Source organism: Thalia democratica, chromosome 1, assembly GCF_965202585.1.
Source record: "Thalia democratica chromosome 1, ktThaDemo2.hap1.1, whole genome shotgun sequence".
NCBI classification, from domain to species: Eukaryota; Metazoa; Chordata; class Thaliacea; order Salpida; family Salpidae; genus Thalia; species Thalia democratica.
In genome coordinates, this window is record NC_139165.1 from 66,916,177 (window position 1) to 66,941,836 (window position 25,660).

Here is a 25,660-nt window from a genome sequence, read left to right on the forward strand (position 1 = left end):
GTAAGGCAGAAAACGTCATCTACTAGGCAACAATAAAAACAGATAACGAATCAAAAATATACATTTGGCAAAGTGCCAACCAGCTAAAAAAACGTATACCAACACAAAATTCCACAATTAATAGCAAAACAAACGACAAAAACTACATTCAGTACACAAACACTCGCCACAGATGTTTAGAAACTAACACACAAATAAATAAATAAAAACAACAACTATAAATTAACTTGGAAAATACTTAAAAGTGAAAAAAAGTCTCAACCATGAACAATAACATTCATGTTGTGCTTAAAAAAAGCTTTATTGATACTTGAATCCGATACATGTTACATCAACAAAAAAAAAATAATTAATGATCTCATGCAGACACAGGAACAAATTTTATTAGTAAAATGGAAAGCAGATAAGATTTAAGTAAGTATACAACACTGTTAAAAAATAGGTTTTGATTTTTTTTTTTGGAGTTTTGTTGATACTTGGTATAAGTTAAAATTTTCAGATAGTTCTTAATTCAATTTAGATAAATTTTTAAATTTAAAAAATATTTCAGATAGTTCTTTATTGAATTTAAATTTTGAATGTTACATTAATTTAATACAAAATGGGTTTTGACTTTTTAATCAATTTTTAAATTTTGTTAATGATTTTGTTGATACTTTGTTTAAGTTACAATTTTTAGATAGTTTTTATTTTATTTAGAAGAATTTTAGATAAATTTTCAATAGTTCTTAATTGTATTTAAATTTTGACTCGTTGCATTAGTTAATTTCAGTTTATTATGAAACTAATGCTAATTTTACCTAAATATACACTTATAAGCTTGAATATTTTGAATATGCAACATATTAGCTTTTTTGTTTAGATTTTCATGCACAAATAAGTTTTTAAATAACTTTATAGATAAACAACATTATTAAGTGCAGTTTACTATTTTATTACACTTGACAAGGTCGTAATTCTTTTTTTGTCATCGAAACCTAGTAGTGAATAAAATATTCAAATTTGCACTATTTTTGTTACTTAGACAATGAAAAGCCTAAGCATTAATCATTAATTATCACAGTATATAATTAGCTTCTGTTCAATATACCAACACTTAATAATAAAAGTAAAGGAAAAAAAAACTTGCTTATGATTAATAAAATAACAATAAAAACAAGCGAAAAATCAAAGAAAACACTTAAACACGTAAATAAATAGTAATCAAAATAAATAGACCTAAATGTGGACATACAATCGTATGATGATAATTCCTTTTTAATATTTAATTATTTCTGTTTAAAAACTTCGGTAATTTTTATTCTATTAAAATTAATAAAGTACATATTCTGCTTTTAAGGAAATTTAGTTTGAGAATTTTACAATTAATCATATGTAGGATAGTTTGATTTGTTTTTCAAACTTTATCTTCATTTGACACAGCGAACTTAGATAAAACAATAGATAGGACTTTAAAATCATATTAATTAACATTTTGATACACAATAAATATTATCAAAACAAGCAGTACCAATTGATTGCATTTACAACCTACTTTTCGAATCTAATAATCTTTTTAAGAAGAAGTTTAAGAACTATCTTGTTATCCTGTCCTGGACAAAATGTAAAACTGTATCCAAGTGGTATACAACTCCTTAACTAAAAGGTTTTTTCGTACACCAGGTCCTTGGACCAAACTTTTTGAACTTTTTTCTTTTCGTTCAATAAACAATATACATCAACCATAAAACTTTTGGGCTTAATTTTTAACTTTTATTTTTATAGCAAAAACTAAATAAGGGTTGGTTTGTTTATTTACCAACATTTTATCTGTACCTTATCTACATGTTTAACAATCAGTTATTTTATATTTCTAATAACTTTATACAGCTTAAAAAACAAATTTGTTCTAAAAAATATATGTAAACCTCTTAGTTTAAAGTCTTAAGATTTATATATATTTAAAGCTGATTTTATCTATAAACAAACTAGTGTACTATTGTTCCAACAACCTTTTTAAACAAACTTAGTGAGTTCAAATAGTATTTAAACTTTAATGTTCCAAACCATACAAATTGAAGCGTGTTACCCGAATCAATCTACCTTAAATGTTTAAGTATTGTAGTAATTTGAAACGAAATAAAAAGTAACAAACATCACAAGTAAGTTTAATGCGAAAGCGACTAAACAACGCACCAAACTTCAAACATAAGCCTCTGCAATCAACTCAATACTCCGCCCTGAACTTCATTTCTGCGCGCTCGAGTGGGTTGTAGTAATCGAAATAGTACCAGTAGATGTCGCCGTACGAACCAAAAAGCTTGCAGAAGGTGTGGGTGCCGTACCAGAAAGGAGCGCGGTAGTCGTAGTAGACGTTGGTGGACGGATCCGTGTCCTGGTCCCGGTCCTCGGTGGTGAACTTCATCCCTTGTTGACGTAGATGGCGTCGTCTGTGTTCTTTATAAAATAAGTTGTTTCAGGGTGATTGCTTGTTTCGTAGTTTAAAGCCTCTAAAATGAAAAGAATGTATGCGTGGATTGTAACAACACGGTCTGATTTTACATACTTATAATAAATTTTTATATTCTTCAAGTTTTTATTAAAACAGTTGTACAATGCTTTACAATGATACTCAATTTTTATGGTATAAATTTTGAAGTATTAATGGTTAACTTTTTTCTAACGAAATTAAACAAATGTTTTACTTTTGACGTTAAAAATAATAGAATGAATAAATGTTAAGTTTTATAAATTACAAACATAATTGTTTACCTGCCGTACCGCAAGCAGAGTAATAATTGAGTATATAAACATCGCCTTCACCAATATTAGATTCCCTGTAATAATATTTGTTCTAAGCTACTGCTGTTTAGTTATTTTTTTAACAGGTGTAACCATTTGAAAGTTTATCATCTAGTTTTAAGTTTTCAAAAGCGAAATGAGTGATTCTTGTTTTTTTCATTTTATTTTTTTTTAGAAGTTTGTTAGTTATTTTTTTTGCTTTTAAAATAACTTTTATTAGAAAAAAGCAAACTAGCTCGAAAGTTTCGTAAGCATGGCGGCCATCATAGGCCTTGAAATCGATGCGCATCTTGTATTTGTTTCGATAAGTGAACAAATGCAACTTTTCCAAGCCTTAAACAAACATCGCGTTGTTAAATATCTACATTTATACAGTTCAGGAGTCGGTAGCTTTTAATAAGTAAGGGTCCAATTTTACTAAACAAAGTTGCTCGTGGGTCGCACTGTATAGCAAAAAGTCTCACGTGACCGTAGTGTAAAAAACTTATAGTTATCAACTTAAAAACATAACATAAAATCCAAAATAGTAATGCAGTTATGATAATAAAAACACTAGGAAACAGTAATTATTAAGATTATCAGCTTATATTGCATTGTAAGTTTTTTTACAAAAAAAATTGTTTTTAAAATTTTCAGTTTTAGATAAAAATACATCGGGTTCCGCAGATTTTGCTAGTTAACTATGATTACATTTTGTACCAGATAATCAATAAAAATCCTTAGATTTTAACGTGCATGTAACTAGTTTTCTTCATAAAAAAAAATTTTGAAATTAAAAAAAATCATTCACCAATCCAAAATTCTCCGGATACATCGCAAAACCCTTGAGTATATTCATCGAAGTTTCTATCAAAATCAACGCTGCCATTTTTGCGGAGCATGAACACCTAAAAAATTTTAATTTTCAGAAAAGCTTTTTGTGCTTACTGAGTCAATTTTTTTTTCTCACTCAAGTTGTCAACACTGTTTCAAAAAGACATATGACGTATAGTATGAAGTAAGTTAGTTTATTAAACATAAACGAAAAACGAAATAGCTCAAAAAACTGTTGGTCTAAGGCAGGGGTCGGCATGCAGTTGGTGCTCGCGGGCCAAATTTCAAGTTTCCAAAATCTTCGCGGGCCGCAGTTTTAGTGACACTAATAAAAAACTTTTATTTTTATTCAGTTTTTTATCTTTAATGACTTTTAGCTACACATAGATTACCCATTTAAATTATACATATTTAGTGGAATAAAATTTACATAGACTAATATACTCAAGACTTAATAAACTATATACTATCTTTAAAAGTTGAGAAGAAAATCTTAATAAATTTTTTTGTTTTACTTAGAACCTAATTCTTAAAAAAAACTATGCTTGAAAACCATCTATAAGTCACTTTTATATATTTTCTGTATTGTCAACCACTTTTTCATAATTTAAAAATGTTAATTGCTGAAATTAGTTTTTACGTTTTATATAATTTGCATTAAAAAAAAATTGTGTAGCTAGTTAACAAAATAAATAATTAATGCTTGAATATTTTTATAAAATACCCTATTGAAAATTAGTTAGTCTTTTAAATGGTTGCCACTTTAAAAGCAAAAATGTCTGAATATCATAAAACCAGCCTGAGTTTATTGAAAGTTAAAAAAGCCAAAAATTTCCTTTGAAAAACAAAAGGTTTAATACTTTAATACTTAACAAAAGTATCATCATAAAAAAGTACAAAATATTTAAAACGACAAGTAAAAAATTATAATTAATAAACTTCACTGCAGTCATAAAAACTATTCTGAGAATTCAAAGATTTATTCAAAGTGTTTGCAATAAAAATTTCACACGTACACCTAAGTTTTCTAAAATCTCTTAAATAGGTTTAACCAAGTGTGAGTTTTTCAACTAGTTGACTTTTTTGGCCACCCTGTTTTAAATAAAACTCACGAAATAAAGAAATAACGAAGTTTTTTGACAGTGAAATAAATATATACAGAAAAAAAAAATATTGTAAGCCAGCTTGAATGTACAGTCAGTTAAGTTACTTAAATAGTGTTAACGATAGTATAAAAATTTGTTAAGCCATAAATGAAGTAGAAAAACTTTTTTTATTGATAATTGTAGCAATTATTTATTGCTTTATCTGCAATGAAAATATTGCTTATAAAAAAAAGTAAACTAAAAATATAAGACGATTTATAAGAATCACAAAACGTTAATTAGGAGTTGTTGCGAGAAACTAAAAAAACAAATCGCTTAAGTCAGTTTTAACAAAGCACATGATAATCTTCAGTAACTACAAACTTTACAGAAAAATTTGTCAAGGTAAGTTATAAAGTGGCAAAAGTAAATATTTAAAAGGCGTCACCGTTTAGATTTGAAAACTTTTTTAAAGGACTTGTGTTAGTGGTAGTAAAAATTATTTGTTAATCTCTTCAGTGACAACAAAAAGTCCCTTTTAGGCAATTTCTGATATTTCAAAGTCAAATAAATCAATTTATGACTTTAAATGATCTATTAAGATAAAAACAACAACAAATGCTGCTCATCTGAGAATATTTGTTTGAGGTGTTTTTAATAACTTAAGTACTGTTTAAGATTTGGTTTAAAAATGAGCATCTCTGTACATTGGTGTGCGTAGAAATAAATTTAAGATACACAGAAAACTTCTAAAAAAATCAAAATGAGTCAAAACCAAAATTAAATAAACACTATTTCTTACTATTGTATTATTTAAAAAATTTTGTACACTCAAATATAACATGTAGTGATAAAACATTTATAAGAGAAACTTAGGTATGAAATACATGTCAAACAAATTACCTAAGTTGTAAAAAATGATATTTTATTTAATTTTTGTGATTGAAATTATAACTATGATAATTTCTGTATAAGGATTTACATGCATTTATCAAGAAGGTTAAGAACATTTTACTGCGAAATCATATGAATCTGATTACCTACAAGGGGTGTTAAAGATAAGAAAATTAAAATAGTTGGTCATTATACTTAAAATTACCATTTTTAATTATTTTCTAAAAAAAAAATTCTATGTTGTATATAAATAACATATGTCAAACAAAAAATACTTGTGCTATTTTTAAGTCTTAGAAAGAATGTAAACAGTTTTAGGGTTGCTGTAAGTTTTTAAGAAATTTTTTCCATGTCTTCTCAATTTATTTCATGATATTAAAAGTGCAAGTTTTTAGTCTATTTTTAGTACAAAATTAAGTTTACAGTAAAAAAAAACTGTCTAAAATAGTAAAGCAACATTTAAAAGATACTGTTAGGTGACTTTTTTGTGTTTTTAAATAAATAAAATTGTTGAGAACAAAAAATATATTTGTTTGATAGATCTTTTGTGTAAAGTCAAAGTTTCATTACTTTACGGGTAAAAATTGTTTAAAACTCAAGGTCTTTTTCGAAATTTCTCAAGTTCCAGATTCTTTTAGCCTAAACTGTCAAATTTCAAGTTTTTTCAAAATTAAAGGGTTTTTGGCAACAATGATTGATTCATTTGTATGTAAACAATAATAAAAGTAATATTTCCAATTTTAGCAGATACAAAACTTAAAACTTAACATATATCATAATTAAAACTAAAACTGTAAAGTGAACAAAACATACATCATAAGTTTAATTTGCCACTCTTCAAAGAAAAAAATCTTGCCTGAGTGATCAAAAAAGTATCCTTACATTTAAGAATAAAAAAAAGTTTAAGTCAAAAACTGAAAAATTCCTAAATTGGCATGATTTTCAAAGAGTTTATAAACTAGCCTGAATTAGTCTGAGTGTGTTGCAATGTTAAGTTGTTTATTTGCTGAAATTTAAACAATTTTGATTGGTAATACACAGACTTAACAAATTTATCATCCCTAATCTAGTTTGTATTAATTAGGTTTTCCCAAAAAAGAGCATCTGTGTATACAAGTGTACAATGCAAAGAAATTAACTTAAGTTGCCAAAAATTTTTTTTTGTAAAATAAAACTGTATACTGAACAAAAACTAATACAATTATGTCATATTTATTGTTTTAAATGTGTCTGTAGAATCTTAGATATTGTATGTAAAAACAATTATAATCGAAAATTATGCTTAAATTGAACTTAATCAAACTTAGATAAAGTTTTAAAAGTATTTTAAAATGAACATCTCTGTACATTCATGTGCATAGGAGTTAACTTAAAGTACACAGGAAACTTATACAACATTCAAAATGTGTTAAAATCTAAATAAAATAAACTTTATTTCTTTTTATTATGTTATTTTTAATGATTTTGTGTACACTTTAATATAGTGATAAAATATCTTAGGTATAAATTACATATTAAAGAAAATATATAAACTGTAAAGAAATGACGTTTTCCTTAATTACTGTCCATTTTGTACACAAGGGAAAACATTTGCATTTTGTTCATTTACTTAAGATATTTATATAGATAACTTACTGAATACAAGTATTTTTAGTCCAACTTATTATAAAACTGAGAAAAAAAAACACGGCTCGAATGCTAATCTGTCTATTTTACAATTTTTACCCAAAGCAGTGAAGCTTTTAATTGTTTCAAAATGTTAAACAGGGACTTCAAATGAAACTAATCAAATTTAAACAAACTTCAGCATTTTTACCATAAAAAATTAAACTTAGAATATATTTTTGCTCAGCGGGCCACATTACATGCTCGCGGGCCGCAGAATTTTCTTTCGAGGGCCGCATTCCATTCAAAAATAAAACGTGCTCGCGGGCCGCAGATTTACCCTTCAAGGGCCGCAATTGGCCCGCGGGCCGCAGTTTGCCGACCCCTGGTCTAAGGAAAACCACTCGGTCATTGTGTCGTACACTCATTCATATTAGTCTTTCTTCATAAATTTAATTAAACTTGTACAAACCGTCCAACCGCCTCCGTCCGTGGTTATGTCGCATGAAACCTGTATTCCGGGAAATTCAGGCGCCTTGAAATAAGGGAAGACTGTGTAGACACCGGAGGGCGCTATAGGGTAGAAATAGTAAATATCGTAATAGTCGCAGGGTCTGAACAGGTCTGTATGTATAAATTCAGTTAATATTTTTAAGGAACCTTTTAAGGTATCTACCACTTATAATAAAAATAACTTTTTAATTTGATTTTTATTTTTTTGAAAAAATATCCAGGTACTAGTAGAAGTGAAACTTTACAAAACAATTAGTTTTAAAAGAAGTTTGTAATGTTTATGTTTCATTTTTACAATAAAGCCAATTGCAAGTTATAAAAGTTATAAAATCACTAACCAGCGCAGGTTGTTGCATCACTGTAGTTTTCATTAGTGTTTGCTGCACTAAAACTACCTTCATAAAAAAATTTAAATAAAATTTCAGTTAATATTTTTTGAAAATTACAAGTACAGTATGTGAATAAAATTTTATCTCTTAATTTTAAAACTTATATTTAATTGTACAACATCTCAATAAAAAAAAACCGTACAAAATGTAAAACTTCAAAAGTTGTTTACTAAATTAGTCATAATAGATTTGTAACTTAACTCTTAAAGTTATTAAAACTTATGTTTGTTTTATGTTTTCAGAAAAAAAAATTGTTAAATTTTTCCATAAAAGGTATAACTTACAGCAAACTGAGACAAAAAGTAACGTGAGCAACATCTTGTTAACTTAAAATTCTTTTAATTTATGATAACAAAACGAATATTTATAAAAAAAAATAAACGATTATGTCAATATGTTGTTGGTTTGTTTACTTTTTGCAATTTCTTAGTTAATATCGGACGTTGTTAAAGTATGCGCTTAACATTTAATTTTTGTTTGTTTAAGGACATTTGGACTTCTTTTAAGAAATAAGTTTTGCTAATTTTGCGACTTCAATGCTTTTAGTTTTTTCAAAAAGATATGTAGAGACTTTAAACTATATAGTAGTGTTCTTTTACAATTAAAGTTCAGTAAACGGTATCATTTAATCCGTTCTTAAAAAAAGTAAAGTAAAAGTATGTCAAAAACAATTTTGATGAAAAATAGAAAACAAGGTATCGGTTTAGTGTAAATTTAGGGTAAACGGGTTCAAGATACACCTTTTTATAAAATTTTTGTATATAATTGTACAAATACTCACTCAGTATCCTACTAGATTTACATACGACTGTGTTAACTATTAAATTAAAACACTTTACTATTTACTAACTTAATACTTTACAGATAGTATGTAAGCTGAATGCAATGAGCTTGTGAGCAAACTATTTTTTACATCAAAAATAAAACTGTCATAAGAAAGACATTATAAAACGTTTGAATAGTTATACAAACAAATAAAAAATACAAAGAGCTACAACTCTCAAATGAAGTATTTGAAAGAATTAGCTGTTTTCTCGCTTGTTTGGTGTTTATGTACAAGAATACTTCAGACTTTATAGCGCTGGCTAGTGGCCAGCCATTGACGTCTTGTCTAGGACAAAACTTGGCCTTACATTGTCATGCCGTCCAGTTTTGTTTGTAACTTTTTGTTAAGCTTGAAACAAGTAGTTTAAAATATTGGTTTATACATAAATACACAAAAAATAGTTTCATTAAATGAATGACTAAATAAACTTTAGATTTGAAGATAGAAAGAGTCAAGAATAATTTTTACTTTGTAACGTTTTCCTCTACTTTTGTCCTTTTTTAGCTTTTCATTCCTCCTTCTTTTTCGGCCGAACAACCAAAATCCATAAATTCTTGTAGGACAAATGCCAACAGCTCCGGACTTTGGGCGTTCATGAGTTTTTTTTTCGTCATAACTAACTTGTATTATGACATATTCTTATTTTTTGGCTTGTTCACATGATATTTTTTTAAAAGCTTTAGGGGTATAATTTAAGGGTAGCTGTCAAATTAGCACGAGCGTACAAAATTGCACGAGGGAACAAAATTGCACGAGTGCACAAAATTGCACGAAGATAATTTTGCACGAATACACTTTTGCACGAGGGGGTAAAACTGTACGAAGACACTTTTGCGCGAGCAGACAATTTTGCACGGAGACATGTTTGCACGGGTTGAATTTTTTTAATTTTTTCTTTAACTTTTTTGTTAATTTAAAATATTTTTTTAACTTTTACTGTTACCCCTAACCCTATATCTCGGTCGGTAACTTTGTAACAGTTAGCACTGTTCTTTTCTTTCTTTTTTCTCAAAGTTAAAAACGCTTTAATTTAGTGAAGCGCTAGTTTTTTGATGAGTTAGTTTCTGAGAGCGCTAGTGAACGTTATTGATAAGTGTTGTGTTCGCCTCGTACTTCTTATAAGAAGGCGACTGTCTTTTATATCAACTTGTGAATTGAAGTAGTTTATTTGTATACTTCGTTATTATGTGTAATCGCATTTTCTATTCATTGTAATACAGCTTTGTATTTCTAGACTCGATTCCTTTATATACAATTAGCTTAAGCAGTCCAACAATCTAACTATCTAATTAGGCTAAGCTTAAATTATAGTTTAGTTCGCAATTCATTAAGTCGACTAAGCTAAATAACTTAGCTAAGTCATTTCTAAATATTTAAATAACATCACCGATAGTGTTACAACGCACGGCGGAGTCAGATAATAACCAGCTGGGTAAAGATAAGTAACAATATAAGTAAATCGGGATTGTTAAAACTTATATATATTTTTTCAATTAATTTTTCTTTATTTTATTTTTCTTTAATTCATTTATTATTATAATTTTTAAATTAATTTATTATTTTTTTTTTACTATCACTGTTACCCCTAACCCTTACCCTCGGTCGGTAGCTTTTTTTTCAACTATTTATTTATATATATTTATTTATTTATTTTTTTTTTTTAATTTTTACTATCACTGTTACCCCTTACTCTCGGACAGTAACTTTTTTTTTCTATTTCCTTTTTTATTTATTTATCTTTTAGTTTTTTTTTCTTTTTACATATTTTTTCTATTTATTTATTTTTACTCTCGTGCAAAAGTGTAACTCGTGCAAAATTTACTCTTGGTGCAAAATTGCCTTCGCGCAACTTTGTTCCCTCGTTCATTTTTGTGCCCTCATGCAAATTTGTTTCCTGCAATTTTGTTTTCGTGCAATTTAGTCCCCTCGTGCAATTTAGTATCCTTGTGCGATTATGTCTTCGTGCAATTTTGACCCATTTCCATAATTTAAACATATACCAAGTAATAATTTTTTAACTTGTCATAATTTAGAAGCTCTTATTTCGTTAAGTAATAAAAATCAATCGCCGACCTTGCCGGTAGGATAAATGCAAATAGTTTTAGTTTTATTCTCTTAAGTTCTTAATTTGATAAATATCTTTAAGACTTGAGAGCAAAAATGTTCCATTGATAAGACCTGAGAGTAAAGATCCGATATCAGAATTAAAAAAAGTATGTTAGTTTACCAATTTAACTGCTTCTGTAAAGATAGTTATATCGGAATGACTTCTAGGAATTTTGGTAAGGGGATAAAAGAGCATATTCCAATAATTATAAAAGATTTTTGCAAAACGGGGTCATAAAAGAACCAAAAGAGTTGTGAATGCTTCAAAGCGATCTGCTATTGCAGAACATCTAGTTAAGAAACCTGATTGTGCAAGTAATTATAGTTTGAAAAGACTTTTTTGAATCAAATAATTTAGGCTATATGTATTGTATTGTATTAAGAAAACATAACTTTTGTAAACAAGGTAAATAAGGTTTTGATTATACTGGTTCTTTGTTTTCTTAAATTGTTTTATAAAATGTTACGTATGTTTTGTTTATTTTTAATTTTGTTGTAATGTAGTTTTTTTGTCTTAACTAAAAAAGATTGCTCAATTTACTGAAATATAAAGAGCTTATTTTAACAGAGCTGTGCAGTTTACTATTTTATTTTACTTGAAGAGGTCGCATTTTTTGTCATTGAAACCTGGTTGTAAATAAAGTATTCGATTTGCACGTCTCTACTTCGTTCTGTTGTAATTAAAACTACTCATATATTTTTGATTACTTTTTTCTTATTAATACTACTTTTATATTGGTTATCTTTTGACTGTATAAGCTGTATGTATTTAAATCTTTATCTTATTGCTAAGTAAACAACTGAAAAGCAATATTAATTAAGCACGAAATATATTTTGTTATGAAAATTTTAATTGTTTTTTTATCTTTGTAATAGTTTTTTTTTTGGGTTTTATTGACAAATATTTTGAAGTTAAGTTTTAAAAATACAAGTCTGTCATTTTGTACACAACAATTTTTGGGTAAAATGTGCGTACTTAATAGGAAGTGTGTACCTAAAAAGTTTACTAAAGAGAAAGATTACTGAGTTTAAATCACTATACTTATAAACATCATACCGAATATAAAAAAATTACATAATGTGTTTGTCTTTTAGCAGTTATAAGACATACATATTGACTTGAAAAAACTCAAAAAACATGGACTCTAAGTTAAAATTTGCAGCAGCAGCACTAATTAGATAGTTATACTTTTTACGTCTAAACACTTTTTATCTACAACAAAAGTTATTTATTAAAAATGTAAGCTAAAAAAATTAATATTTTTTCAATCTTTTTTTTGTTTTATAACTCTAACATAAAAAAATAAACAGTTTAAATAACGTCTTTCTTTTTTTTAAAGTATATAAAATTAGTAACTTTTATGAAATTTAAAAAAGGTATTTAATAATGACAACTTTTTGTTAATATTTTGTTATTAGAACTTAAACCGCAAATTTTTTTTTAATGGTAGAAAAACATCAGACTTACTCTCACCTCCACAACAATAAACAATTTTTGAAGGTCAAGCAAGTAATTTGTAATCACCTGTAATGTTATGTAAATAAGATAAGAAGAAATAAAAACGAGAAAAAGTTAAAGTGGTATTTATGTGTTTTTTTTTTGTTAAAACTGTATAACTAGCTTTATAAAACTGTTTTTGTATTGAAAAATCTGTTTTTATATTTAGCATTTTGGAATTTGATTAAAGAATTTCGTTTCAGTTTCAATATTTTATGAACACTGAACTAAAAAATTATTTAGTTTTTTAGGTTGAGTTGTCATTTATAATAAGTTTGTTCAAAAGCTAGAATTATCTAAGGCTTAAATAAGATATTAAAATTAATCTCTCTTGAGTATCTTAATTGGCAAGTAGTCATTAATTTTGCAGCATAGAATAAAAGAAAAAAAAAGTGAACAGGAAATCTTGTCAGATAGTGTTTGTTATTTTTTTTACTGCTGTAGTAAAAAAACATCAGACTTAATCTCTTCAACTTGCAAATGTAAACTTAGCTTCATTTATAACCCACATCAGTAAACTGTACTAAGTTGTATAGCTTAACTGCACAGGGATATTTTTATTGTATCTTTTCAGAGGATCAAATGATTTTATTGTTGATGTAATTATTTATTTTTGTTACAGTTTTTGCAGACACATAATTTGGGATTTGAGCTTCATGATTTACCGAACTTTGTGATTTAGAATCTTGATTTTTTTATCTTAAGAGTGTTTGACAGAGACTTATGACTAAAGGTTTTTTATTTAAAGATTGTTTTAAAAATGTTAATTTTAATAGAGCAGGCAGAAAGTGTGGCTTGATGGGGCTAATGTTCTAATGAAGTTTTTGAAAACTCTCTGGATTGAACATTTAAAGATTAAAACCCAGAGGTCAACACGTATACAAAACAAAACATATAATGCAACTTACTTGCTTGACATCTATAACATTTAGTGCTGTAAAGGGAAGAGTGAGACTGATGTTCTAATACCTTAAAAAACATATAGATTTAAATTTTGAACAAGAACCCAATGTTTGGCAATGTTACTTCACATATTTAAATGTAATATTCTACACATGCCGTTAAAGACCTTTATAAAATTAATCTTTAGTTTAACATGACCCATCCAGTAATTTTTACAGCACAACCAAGATTCAGTCTTACTTTTGTTTCAATAAAAAAATTTTTGTTGCTACTTCAAATTTACTTATAGGATTACCTTAAAATTAGAACAAGCGTGAACTTGGTTTGGATGGCTTTTTTTGTAATTTTTTGAACCAAACTTTAAAACCAATCATTCAAATTCTTTAATGCTAAATTGGAACTTTTTTTTATTTATTCTAAAGAACGTTCTTTTGCTTTGCTTTTCACAATAGTTTTCATCGAATTTAGGTTTAAATTTTGTAGTGGGGCTCCTTTAAAAATATTGAGTTTTTTTTCTATTTTTTTAATTTTACAAGTTTTCTCCGAAAATAATATTTTTTTTTGAAATATTTTTTTTAATATACTTATTAAATCTAGTTTAAACTTGTTTGTTTTTTCCATTTTTTTTTATATACCATAAGCCTAAATTAAATTTTTCAGAAAAATTCCAATTTAGAACGATTTTTGATTTTTAGGTTTACAGAACTTTTATGCAAAAAAAAAATTGATAATTTTTATTTTAACAGACTTGTTAAGTTAAGTTTCATGATTTAATTATTTTTTTTCCCAATTAATTATTGTTTTTTTGTGTTAGATAGTACTTGAGTTAGATTCAGTGTTCGATAGATCGAAGATAAAAGTATGAATTATAATTGTTTTAGCAGTAAAAACATTTTAAAAATAAAGTTTTTTTTTCAGAACTATACTCTAGTCCAGGGTTTCTTAAAATCCAGTCCAGGACCATAAGGCTCCCTTGGGGCTATTTCAGAAATTTAAAGGGCCACAAGCTGCAAAGGGGCAATAGGGGGGAATTAGGCCACAATTTTAAACCTTCACTAGATATCCTGCAGTTGATGATAAATAGAAAAAAAAATATTTTAGACATGTTTAAGGGTAGTTTTTTGAGAAATTTTGTCAGAGGGGGCCACAGCTTTTTTAGTTTTTTCTAAGGGAGCCTTATGAAAAAAAGTTTTGGAAACCCTGAACTAGCTGAATATTACACATGTAACTGATTTTGCAACGAAGCTCGTGTAACTTTTATAGGTATTGCCAAGTGTTGCTTATCCCGATTAAATATTAATAACTTTTATATAATAACACCTGTTGTTATAAAAATACATTTTAGGAGCATATTTTTATTTAAGAAAACTATAATAACCAAAAGTAAGTTTTTTCAAAGTCTGCTGGTAAAAAACTAATCAGATAAATATTAATTCTACAACAGCATAAAAGATTCATTGAAGATAGTGCATTTTAAACCAAAGCAATCTTGTTAGTACAAATATTTTTCTTCTACAACATGCGTGTGTCTGGGCGGAGATTTTTCGGTTGAAGCGCCAGTGACTTGAGTGATCCATTCCATGTACATGCTGACGTCCACGTAAACTCCCGGATGTGTTTTGCTCGCACAACCTATTCCGAACGAGGTGACTCCCGATAGCACGGTATTTTCGGACAGTCTTTTGTCGCTGCAGTATATCGGACCTCCGCTGTCTCCCTTGCAAGTGTCTTTGCCGTCTCCCTGTAAAGATATACTTTTTTATTACGTTTATTGTTAAAGTTGATAAAAATAACAACTTAAATTTAATTAATGTTGACTTTTACTTTTCGCAGAAGTTTTAGTGTAACAACGGATTTTACGAATGAAATATTTAGAGAGCTGCTTGTTGTTAGTTATAAAAAAAATATTTAATGTACGTTTTAAGTATAATTAAAACTTTACAATGTATGCATGTTTGAGCTAACTCTCATATCTACGCTTTAGTTTTCATATTAATAGAACTTGAATAAGTTCATGTAAGCTACTTTGGTGATAAAATAGTTTTTCTTCGTTTTTAAAAGTTGTGTAAAACTTTGATTTATGTTTAGATAAAAGTAATTTTTAAAAAACATGACTTAATTTTTATGAAATTATTTTTTTATTTTTGAAGTAATAAACAAACGAACACTTGCACAAAACATTCCAGGTTGAATTCTATCAACCCCAAAATCTTTTCCGTAAGATTCAACGCACTTTTCGAATTTTATTACATTGACATCAGTCCACATCAAATCACTGCCCTCTTTTGGTAATGATTCTACAATGGTAGTTATACTAATAAGACTTAATACAATTCTAAAATAAATGACGAAAAATACTAAAGGCAAAAAACAACTTATAATAATAATTCCAATGTGTAAATTTAAAAAAAGTTTTTTTTTCTATTTGAACTAAAGTATTAGTTACCATGAGTCCAATTCATTGCGCCCCAGCCACTAACAAAACATCTGCCTCCTTCTGTTACATTATATCCAGTTGGCGGAGGTAGAATTATTGGTTCTACCTTTCCACTATTAAATGTATAATTTATACTTAATGACATAAGTTTAACTATTTTTTTGTCAGCAATAGGCTTTCTATTATTTACAGCGCATTATTTAAAACAAGTGCTCGATTTTAGATAAATTACTGTATATTGAGGATACATATTGTTTATGAACGAAAAAAAAGCGCTCAAACATTTGGTCCTAGGACCTGGTGTACAAAAAAAACTTTCGGTTATCGATTCATAAATCAGGATACAGTTTAATGTCATGTCCAGGACAAGTATAACGTTGTCTTTATTAGTAAAAGTTTATATATCTCTTTATGATAAAAAATTTGGATCCTTTTTGATCTTTAATAAAAATGAATTATTTTGAAATTTTCATACTGACAATTCTCTTTAAGTAATTTTGTATATTTTTTTACACTTCATTTTGGTATAAAACGATATAAATGTAAAGTTTAGCAGTGGGAAAAACCTGTAATGAACACACTCGTCTCCAACTTTTGATTTAAGATGAATCAGAGCGACATCGTGCACTGGATGGTCATGTTCGTAGCTGTAATCCGGATGTAGAACGAGGCGATCCATTTTTACATCCTTTAGTCAAAAAGAAATAGTACGATGAGTTCCAGTGAGTTTATTTTGATAACTATATGCTATTTGTTATTTTAACTATATATAATGTTTAGAAAGTTTAGAACTTAACGACAGGTGTAAAATTATAGTTTTATAGAAAATATTCAAAGAAACAAAAAAGCAATATTCTAAAACGCTCTTGGAATGTAAATTTTATTTGCTTATAAAGTATTTTTAGTAAACAATTAAAATAAAACTTGTTCATCATCATCATCATCGTCACCATTGTGAAGATCGCCAAGTCTTATAACTCGGTAATCCATGAACCGGCGATTACCTTGCGACTTTCTAAAGGGATAAAATACTTTTTGATTGGCAAAGAAAACAATTTAATACTTGTTTGACATTCTAAAAGTTCAAAATGTAATAAAAAACGATGCTATTTGGAAAAATATTTATACTTAAGGTATAAATTTCAACGTATTTCAACTAATAAACTACTTTTTTAATCGTGATGCTTGATTTTTGAAGTATTTATTTAAGTATTAAACTTGAATGAATTACTTTATAAAGTCTTAATTTTTTACTAGGTTGATTAAATAAGTTCACTTAAAACATCCTTTTTAAACTGTAAAAGACATTATATAAATTAAGTTATAAATAAAAAGTTAGTGTGTCGTGCTTTATAGTAATTACTCCTTAAATTTTAATTAAAAAAAAAGTTTAACGGATATACTAACGCATTTTGCAAACAATGGGCAGCTGTTAGCACCCAGCAAGAGCTGATGAGAATTGCTCCACATTCGTGCTTGATAGGCGACCAGGGAGGTCTCTCAACAAATCTAATAGCAGCCTAAAATTGCATCATTAGCTTTTAGAGTCAGTTTGAAAGTTTGCTAATGAGTTTTATGCTTAAGTAGTTTAAAACAAAATTGCAATAAGTAAACTACATTTTTATTTTAGCGATTGTAAACTAAATTGTTAATAACTGATAAAAGTATTTTTTCATGACAAAAATTCATAATTTTCAATACAGAAATGCTTATACTAAATCAGAAGTCGGCAGGCTGGATGTATTAGCTGGTCAAATTTTGACCTTGAAACATCTTCGCGAGTTGCAGTATTAGTTTTAATCACATATTTAAAGTTATTTATTTTTAATTTTAATCAGTTTGATAAATGCTTCAGTCTGAGTTTTAAGTATACATATATGAAATAAGGAAATGTGTTGCGATCAATACACTGTTTTACCAAAACAATATTCTTATGATTTTTAAATGTATCTTTAAGAACCAATTATAAATTCAGTGAAAAAATTATTCTTCAGAAAATAACATACAAATTAGTTGTTAAATAAAATACTTAGTGTGATTAGAATTTTTTTTAATTACTGTGCAAAGCTTAGTTTTTCATTGGATGATTGGATCAATGACTTTAACAATTTATTCAAAGACAATTAATAACTTATAAAATCCAAGAAGAACTCAACATAGAACAGTATTCCACAGTTTTAACTAGTTTAGACATCAAGAGTACGAAAAAAACTCTGATGTTTAGAAATAATCATATTTCGACAATATGTCTTTTTATTTTTTTAAGTTTAAGTGGTAAAATTAGTTGAATACTTTTGGTCAGAACATAAAATGGAATAAATCAAAGTACTAAACTTTAACCAACTTAAATCAAAAGATCAACTTAAAAAAGATATTTTTTAGTGTGTCAGATCAACATGCTTGCGGGCCACAGAATTGATTTTCGCGGGCCGCATCCGACTAAAAATAAAAACATGCTCGCAGGCCACAGATCTACTTTTTGAGAGCGGCAGTTGGCCTGCGGGCCACGTGATGCCGACCTTGTACTATAACTTGATAAAAAAAAACATTTTCAAATGTATTCTTTGTTTTAAACTATAAAAAATAGTTCATTTAAAAAAAAGTAGATTATTAAATTACTTTTGAAGGTTTTTTGTCGTAAATAAATACCATTTGCAACTGAAAAGTAAAATAGTTTTATTCATTGTTAATTCGATTTATATAAGTAAGACGGAAAGCTTAGAACTAACAATGAATAAAACTATTTTACTTTTTAGTTGCAATGGCATTTATTTACATTATTAAAGTTATTGATAATGAGTATATGTATACACAATGTCGTAGTTTTATTGAAAGTTTAGAGACATGTTTTTAAGTATAAGATTAGTTTTAAGTCATTTTATCAAAATTTCAAATATATAAAAGCCTTTAACATTTTAAGAAAATTTTAGATTCTGGAGCTGTTTTTTCATAGACAGTTAAAAAATTTTAATTGAAAAGCATAACAAAAATTTTAGAGTCTAAAAGTACACTTGCAGCCAACAGTTTTAAAAACCAAAAGGGTTTAGTTAATAAAACAAATAAATATAACTTTGTATTTTCTTATTTTTTTCGGTAAAGGTAAAGTAGATTTTTCTCTTAAAATATGTCTATTATTAAGTAAAAAAGCATGTCTAACTCTATAGAAAATTAGAAGTTGATTTGAAAATTAATACTTTCTTGCCGTAATCAAAAGCTAGTTTAGAAGCAACGGGCAGTACTTACTAGAAACAGTTTTTCGAAGGCCGCTGAAATTTTGAAAGTTTTATAAGAAAAAAAAAAAAAAATTATCAATTAAAACATCGTCGATAGTCTACAGAGCCTAAGCCTGGACTTTCGTATGTCGTGAGACAAGCTCAAGTTAAACATAGGGTTTGATCATACCAAATCGATCATCAGAACACAAGCCTTCAGTTGACTGAGACAGTTTGAATTAATAATTAAAAGTAAAGTCATACTTAAATTGTTTTTTTATTAGCAGAAAAGTTTGCTAACAAATTATAAGCATTTTTTAAAATATTATTACGAAAAAGTTTGAGTTTGATTGTTTTGTAAAAGTTCATTTCAAGCTAGAAATTAAATCGAGACCAAAGATTTTCGCTTGACGGGACGTAGTTTGTCGACCCTTTGTCTAGTTAGAAATATATTTTATTGACTCTTTCTTTTTAAATCTTAAAACAGTTATACGATCTTAATTTTGATAAAAAGTATTTTACACCTGCCAAGGATACTCTCCGCTTTTAGCTTCTTTACCTCCTATAATTCGGCTTTCTTGTACGGATGGTCTTTTACCGTAGTGATCTATTAATTTTTTACACAAATAAAATAGAAGTTTAGACTATAAAAATGAAAACTTTGTGTTGTATTGTAATAAAAAACTTACTTTCACCATCCGGCTCTGAAAAATAAATAGAATTAAGTTTTTAACAAAATAGTTTATAGTCAGAAAATACAATTCATTAGAAATAAATAAAACTTCAAAGAGTACAAACACAGTAAGTTATAAATTTTAAATTAAAAATTTTCAAAAAAAAAACTTTTAAGTGAAAATTATAAGATATATTTAAATTAAAGTATAACTTGTTAAAATATAAAGAATTTTTTGATATTATTTAATTAAACATTTCTGCAAAAATAGATAAGATAAAGCTAGTTCTGGTACAAAAAACGGAAAAAAAGCTCATTTTTAAACTTGTTATTCGTAAACTTAAATTTAGCTAAACTTTATTAGATGAATACAAAATTTTAATTCAGATAATTCATAATATGTTTTTCTTAAACTTTATTATTAATGTTTTAGTAAACTTTATGATATTGTAATTTGTTTTAGAATGCACAAAAAAAAGTTCAATTTATGCACCGTACAAAAGGAGAAAATTAGACTTTAAATAACAAATTATCAAAAACAATACAATTTTTTTATATCCTAAAGTGATCTATAGGAGATCTTCAGTTGTTAATTAAATCTTAATACAGTAGAATTAAGTATTCTATTTGAATAAGATTTAATTAACAATTAAAGATCCGTTATAGACCATATAGGAGTGAAATATTGTTAATTTTGTAATAAAACTTATAGACTAATATTTTAAACTAAATGAAATAATAAAAAAAAACGAAACCGAGTTTCTAACTAAATAAAATAGTCAATGCTATTTTTTAAGTAGATACTTAGTTTATTTTAAATACTACTAACCATAAATTTCAGGAATGTTTATGTCATTCGGAATTATGTACAAATCATCAAACTTTGCACTGTAGGCTCTCATTTTAAGAATACTTTTAAGAACTTTTTTCTTATAAGGAACATTCTCCAATAAGTCTCCGTTTAATGTAACTTCAAATGTTTTCGGTAATACTAAATTGTTAAACTATATTAAAAATAGCTAATTAAAAAACATCTTTGTTAATTTCCATTGTAGTTTTAGAAAATATTCGTATAATTATATAATTACTAATTATAGAGGTGCTGTGAATACTTAAAGTATCTACACAATGAAAAAACTTTTGATGTAGCTGTAGACATTAAGTCAGTAGGTGATTTATATTTTATAAGTATAGAAATGCTACTTTTGTAATCTTTTTTGAAAAAAGTTATATATAAATATTAAGTAATAAGTTTATGCTGAAGTTAAAGTATTTTTAAGGATTCTATAAGGTAAGACGTTAAAAGGTATCCAAGCGGTATACGACTCGTTAACCAAAAGTTTTTTTCGTGCACCAGGTCCTAAGACAAAAAATTTTGAGCGCTTTTTTTGTCATTCAATAAACAATATAAACTTTTATATAAACTGTAGTTATATCAGTAGTATTTATTACAGAATGTTATAGCTATGAAAATATTTTTATTGCTTAAGAAAAAATTACAACTTATTAACTCTATAAAAGTTATCTAAAACTTTTTTAAAGTATTCCAATTTTTGATATTTTTTGTATATTTCCAAGCAGCAAGATATTATTCTTTCCAAAACAAAGTTTAAAGCTTTATTTACTATGAAAAAAACTAAAGATGTTAGAAAAATCGTGAAACCTTAATAAAAAATAAAAAGTATCTAGTTGCATATATAGAAAAAAAGACATTAAACTTATTTATTAGAAAGCTAATAGTTAAAATAAACAGAATATTTTTTACCTTTTTGCTTGAAATCAACTAACTGTTTAAAATTTTGTTTTTACAGAACATTAATAATTATTGAACATATAGAAATGAACATAAATGATAACTCATTTTAATAAGATATATATAATGATTACAAACTTTATCTTTTTAAGACAATTTTTGAAACATTAGTATCTTATTGTAAAAAGACTAATAAAAAGAAATAAATGTAATTAAGTTAACGGTCTTTTTAGTTGATATACCTTTAACGAGAAGTTCAAATTTGTTATGCTCAGTAACTTTACGCTTTCTTAAACTTGTGTACGTATTTACTTTTTTCTGATACATTGTAGACACAGAAACCTGTTTTATAACATTATTAAACTAATTTGGTTAATTATTACCAATAAACTAAAAGTTACTATAATATTTAAAAAATAATATTTAGTTTAAATTTTGATTTTAAAAACTAAGTTATTCTCAGTTAAACAACTTACTCTAAAAAGTGGTAAGAACCAGTTTTAATTGCTGAATACAAGACAAAGTTAAAAGTAAATTTTAGGTTTATAAATTATGTTTGTACAACTTGTACAAAAATATTCAATTACTCTACCTTTTTCTTTCTAGTAAGAAACGATACCGCCAAAGGTACACAGAATGTCAGATCAGTTTGAAGCTTGAAAGATGCTTGTCTCTTCATGAGAACACCGGTTAGTACGATTGTGTCGTTAACTTGAATCGGTGATGTCAGCCTTACTTCTAAGTGCATATCTGTTGAAGACTTGAGTTTGAAGTAATATCAAGGTAGTGTTTTAAAATAAGATTAGAACCAAAAATAAAAACAGGTAATCGCTTTGATTAATAGTTTGATGATAGTAAGACGTCCTAAATATTAAGCCTTGTTTTAGTGGAAATTAAAATGCAGTCATTATAATAAAAGGACATTCATCGACAGAATATCACTTATCACACCTCTCAACAGCATTTGAATTTCAAAGTCTAAAAATTGTTTATTAAAAAGGTTGTGGATGATAATTCTTATGTGTTTATTAAGTTGAAGTAACATTAATATTTAGTGAAGTTGTTATTTAGTTATACATTTCTTAAAATTTACTGAGCAGAAGTTCACACTTTTAAATGCTCTTTTAAAAAACTAGTAAAACAACTTAAAGAACTACAAATATGTCCTCATCAGAACTTAAAGGCACTAATTCATTTAGATTCAAACAATCAGAGCCCATTGGATCAACAAAACAACTGTTTTTGTACGAAAGTACTTTATTGATTGACGACGTCCCTCTGTTATTAAAATATCAACAGCTTACGGAGATTAATTTCTAAAATATTAGCCTGCAAAATCAGATATTTTGATTATCCAAAATTATTTTGCTCTGCTTATTTGGATCTTTTGAAAGTTTGAATCTGTAGAAATGGTAAAGTTTGAATCTGTTAAGTTTTTTTTATTTTTCCATTTGTAGCTCATTATAGTTTTGATTAAGTTGGGTATGCAACTCGATGACCGAGAGGTCTTTTTGCGTATTCAGGTCCCTAAACCAAAAAAATTGAGCGATTTTTTGTTTTTGTTCAATAAACCACTATTAATACTTTATGTACACCTAAACGTCGTCAGTAAATAAAGTTTTGCATACAAAACAGTTTTAAATGAGTTCTGTCAGGTTTGTTGGTGTCTATTATTATTAACTTTTTAAAGTTTTTAAGTTAAAATAGTATATACTTTTAGCTTTAGTTAAACTTTTGTAAATTAAGAAGACTTTGTTCTATAAATGACGTGAAATAAAAAAGTACTTATGCATAACTTTACATATCACTTTATTTTTGTACAACCGTAAAATTAACACCTCAACTTATTAGCCAATTAAGAAGATTTGCTAATTAATATTTAAATAAGGATCAACAGGTCGGTTTAAAAAACAATAACTAATGCAAATAAATGTAAATTTTTTGATAGGCGTTGCCTTTTCTTGTCTTTTTTTTTTAAACTTTAAGTCTTACGTTGTATCTAAAGTTTACACTTATAAAATCCGGTACATGTCTCAAAAATTTTAGAAGAAAGCTACGTTAAATATTCATGTATAAAAAATACTGCTATATATTACTTCTAAGAGCAGTTTCGTTTTTTTTTTGACTTTTAGCTTGCTTAAAATTGATTATTTACTAGTAAGTATTTAACAAATATATTTTAAAGTTTTTTTATTTTCTCGTACTAGTTATGGAAATATCTAAAACTTTTTCTAAATAGGATTTCAAAATGTTTTTTTTTAATGATAACTAGCTTTGAAAATATCATTTATCAAAACGATAAAAATAAGCAAAAAATAATATATAATTGTATTCCTTTTATTTTTTTAACAAGCTTGTAAAATTCTTAAAAAAAAACAAATTATCTGGTTAAAATAAGCTAGTTGAAAAAAGTCTCGCAAAGTTTATAGATACTAACTTACATTTTTTATCTAGAAAAAAAAAACTTTTATGAAGATACTTTTTTTTAAGCTGGATATTAAGTCATTTTTAACATTTATTTAAACGTTTAGCTACAAACTTTTGACAATTACACTTAAGCTGTCACAAAAAATAAAGAATGTTAGATTATTATATATTAGTTTGTCTGAAGTGTTAGTATTATTTATAAGTATCCGACTAACGGTATATCAGTAATTGCTTTTTTATAAACTGTGAATAAAACAAGAATGTAGACAAAAACCTTTAAGCAAAATAGTTGCTATACCATTTGTTTAATATATAAAAAGTAGATATTAACATTAAATTGGTTTGACAGTTAGAAAATAAATTAGAAATATCAAAATTATTTTGATTTTATGTGTTTAACCATTTTTAACCATAAATACTAAAAAAAAATTATTGCACATTAGTGTACAATGTGCTTAATGACAATACACTAATATCATCGTGTACAAACAAGTACAAAACTAAGTTAAAATGTTAAGTAATTAAAAGGCAAGACTAACTTCGTGTTTTCTCTGCTCTTTGAGAGACAGCTAAGTTTCCAAAGCTTATCAGACTAAACAATACATAAGTTATTAACACGTACGGTTTCATTTTTTATGTTTTACCTATAAAAATGGCTATAAAGTGTTTTTTATAATGTGAACAGTCTATTTACTTAACTTATGTATGTTTAAAGTACATTATACTTAGAAATAGAAGTTTATGAGCTGCTTATAAAATTAAAAAGTGTTAATAAGCTTATAAATATTACAGCTTTGTATTTTCTGCAATAAATTATGGATAAGTTTATTGTTGCTTATAATTTTTACAAATTTTTCATCATAAAAGTTTTGGCTATACGTTATACGGATTTATTATACAACGATTCGCTTCAGGCTAATTTTATTTATTGAACCTTTTGAATTAAACTTTATGATTTTTACGAACTAACAAAATTTTTCAAACAAATGTAAATAAAAAATAATTGCCAATATATTTTAAATTTTTTAAAACTAATGAAACAAAGCTAAATAAACAGAAAACTAATTATATTTATCTACTTTAAGTAAAAAAGCCTATATTAAGGTACACCAAATTGTTTTTTATTTATATTCTTTTTTAGTATCAAACTAAATATAAAAATACTTTACTGTGAGAAAATCTTTAAGTATGCATTATAAGCAAATCAACATACTTTTCTAAACATGCTTTTAATCAAAGTTATTTCAGCTCTTTTCATTAAAAATTCTTATTAAGTAATATTTTTTTCTTGTCCTTTTCAACCAAAAACTAAAGCATAAAGTATACAAATGTTATTTTTAATCAAAAATAAGAATAATGAAAAAAAAAACTAAAGTATTAAAATATTCTTTTACGTCTTACCTTCAAATATTAACTTTATTAAACATAAATATTTTACTGAAAAACTTTCAATTAAAATAAACCTCAAGCTGTAAGAATAAAAGCGTTTTTATGCAACATTATTTACTTAGAAGTAAAACTCATGACGATATAAATTTTTAACACCTTCGTTCATACTGCTTTAATAAAATTAAAACTTACTAAAAAGAATTTTTTTTAAATCTGTGTAAACATTATATCGATTAATAGTTAATACTTTATGGATAAAATATAAATGGTCATAGTGCAATACAACAAACTGAGAATATAAATTATTTAAGTTAACTTTTATAATAAAAAAAAGGCTTTTTTTGTTTAAAATTTTA

The 25,660-nt window shown here is 26.5% G+C and overlaps 2 protein-coding genes across 2 annotated transcripts; both read right to left on the bottom strand.

Annotated features, from left to right (window-relative positions):
* Positions 1 to 2,206: 2,206 nt before the first annotated feature.
* On the bottom strand, positions 2,207 to 8,398 carry LOC145838174 (fibrinogen C domain-containing protein 1-like). The gene is made up of 7 exons (XM_082945735.1): positions 8,365 to 8,398; positions 8,030 to 8,086; positions 7,651 to 7,802; positions 3,572 to 3,668; positions 3,018 to 3,114; positions 2,752 to 2,816; positions 2,207 to 2,436 (listed from the first exon to the last, which is right to left on the bottom strand). The coding sequence occupies exons 1-7, from the start codon at positions 8,396 to 8,398 to the stop codon at positions 2,207 to 2,209; spliced, it is 732 nt and encodes a 243-aa protein (XP_082801861.1).
* Positions 8,399 to 14,758: 6,360 nt separating this feature from the next.
* On the bottom strand, positions 14,759 to 24,573 carry LOC145832170 (tryptase-like). Its single transcript, XM_082939516.1, has 12 exons — positions 24,455 to 24,573; positions 22,081 to 22,238; positions 21,731 to 21,830; positions 20,565 to 20,726; positions 19,752 to 19,766; positions 19,587 to 19,669; positions 17,258 to 17,370; positions 16,775 to 16,865; positions 16,417 to 16,538; positions 15,860 to 15,963; positions 15,580 to 15,710; positions 14,759 to 15,154 (listed from the first exon to the last, which is right to left on the bottom strand). Exons 1-12 carry the CDS (start codon positions 24,543 to 24,545, stop codon positions 14,906 to 14,908), a joined length of 1,419 nt encoding a protein of 472 aa, XP_082795642.1. The 5' UTR covers positions 24,546 to 24,573; the 3' UTR covers positions 14,759 to 14,905.
* Between the last annotated feature and the right edge of the window lie 1,087 nt (positions 24,574 to 25,660).

Bases quoted from the DNA above. Each gene is read 5' to 3' on its own strand.
- LOC145838174 (XM_082945735.1), bottom strand. From the start codon at position 8,398: ATGTTGCTCACGTTACTTTTTGTCTCAGTTTGCT. The intron at 7,803-8,029 runs GTTAGTGATTTT...TTATACATACAG, and splicing joins TGATGCAACAACCTGCGCTG to ACCTGTTCAGACCCTGCGAC. The intron at 3,669-7,650 runs GTTTGTACAAGT...AAAATTTTTTAG, and splicing joins CGGACGGAGGCGGTTGGACG to GTGTTCATGCTCCGCAAAAA.
- LOC145832170 (XM_082939516.1), bottom strand. From the start codon at position 24,545: ATGAAACCGTACGTGTTAATAACTTATGTATTGTTTAGTCTGATAAGC. The intron at 22,239-24,454 runs GTTAGTCTTGCC...AGTCTTCAACAG, and splicing joins AAGAGCAGAGAAAACACGAA to ATATGCACTTAGAAGTAAGG. The intron at 16,866-17,257 runs GTTAGTATATCC...TTATCCCTTTAG, and splicing joins GCCCATTGTTTGCAAAATGC to AAAGTCGCAAGGTAATCGCC.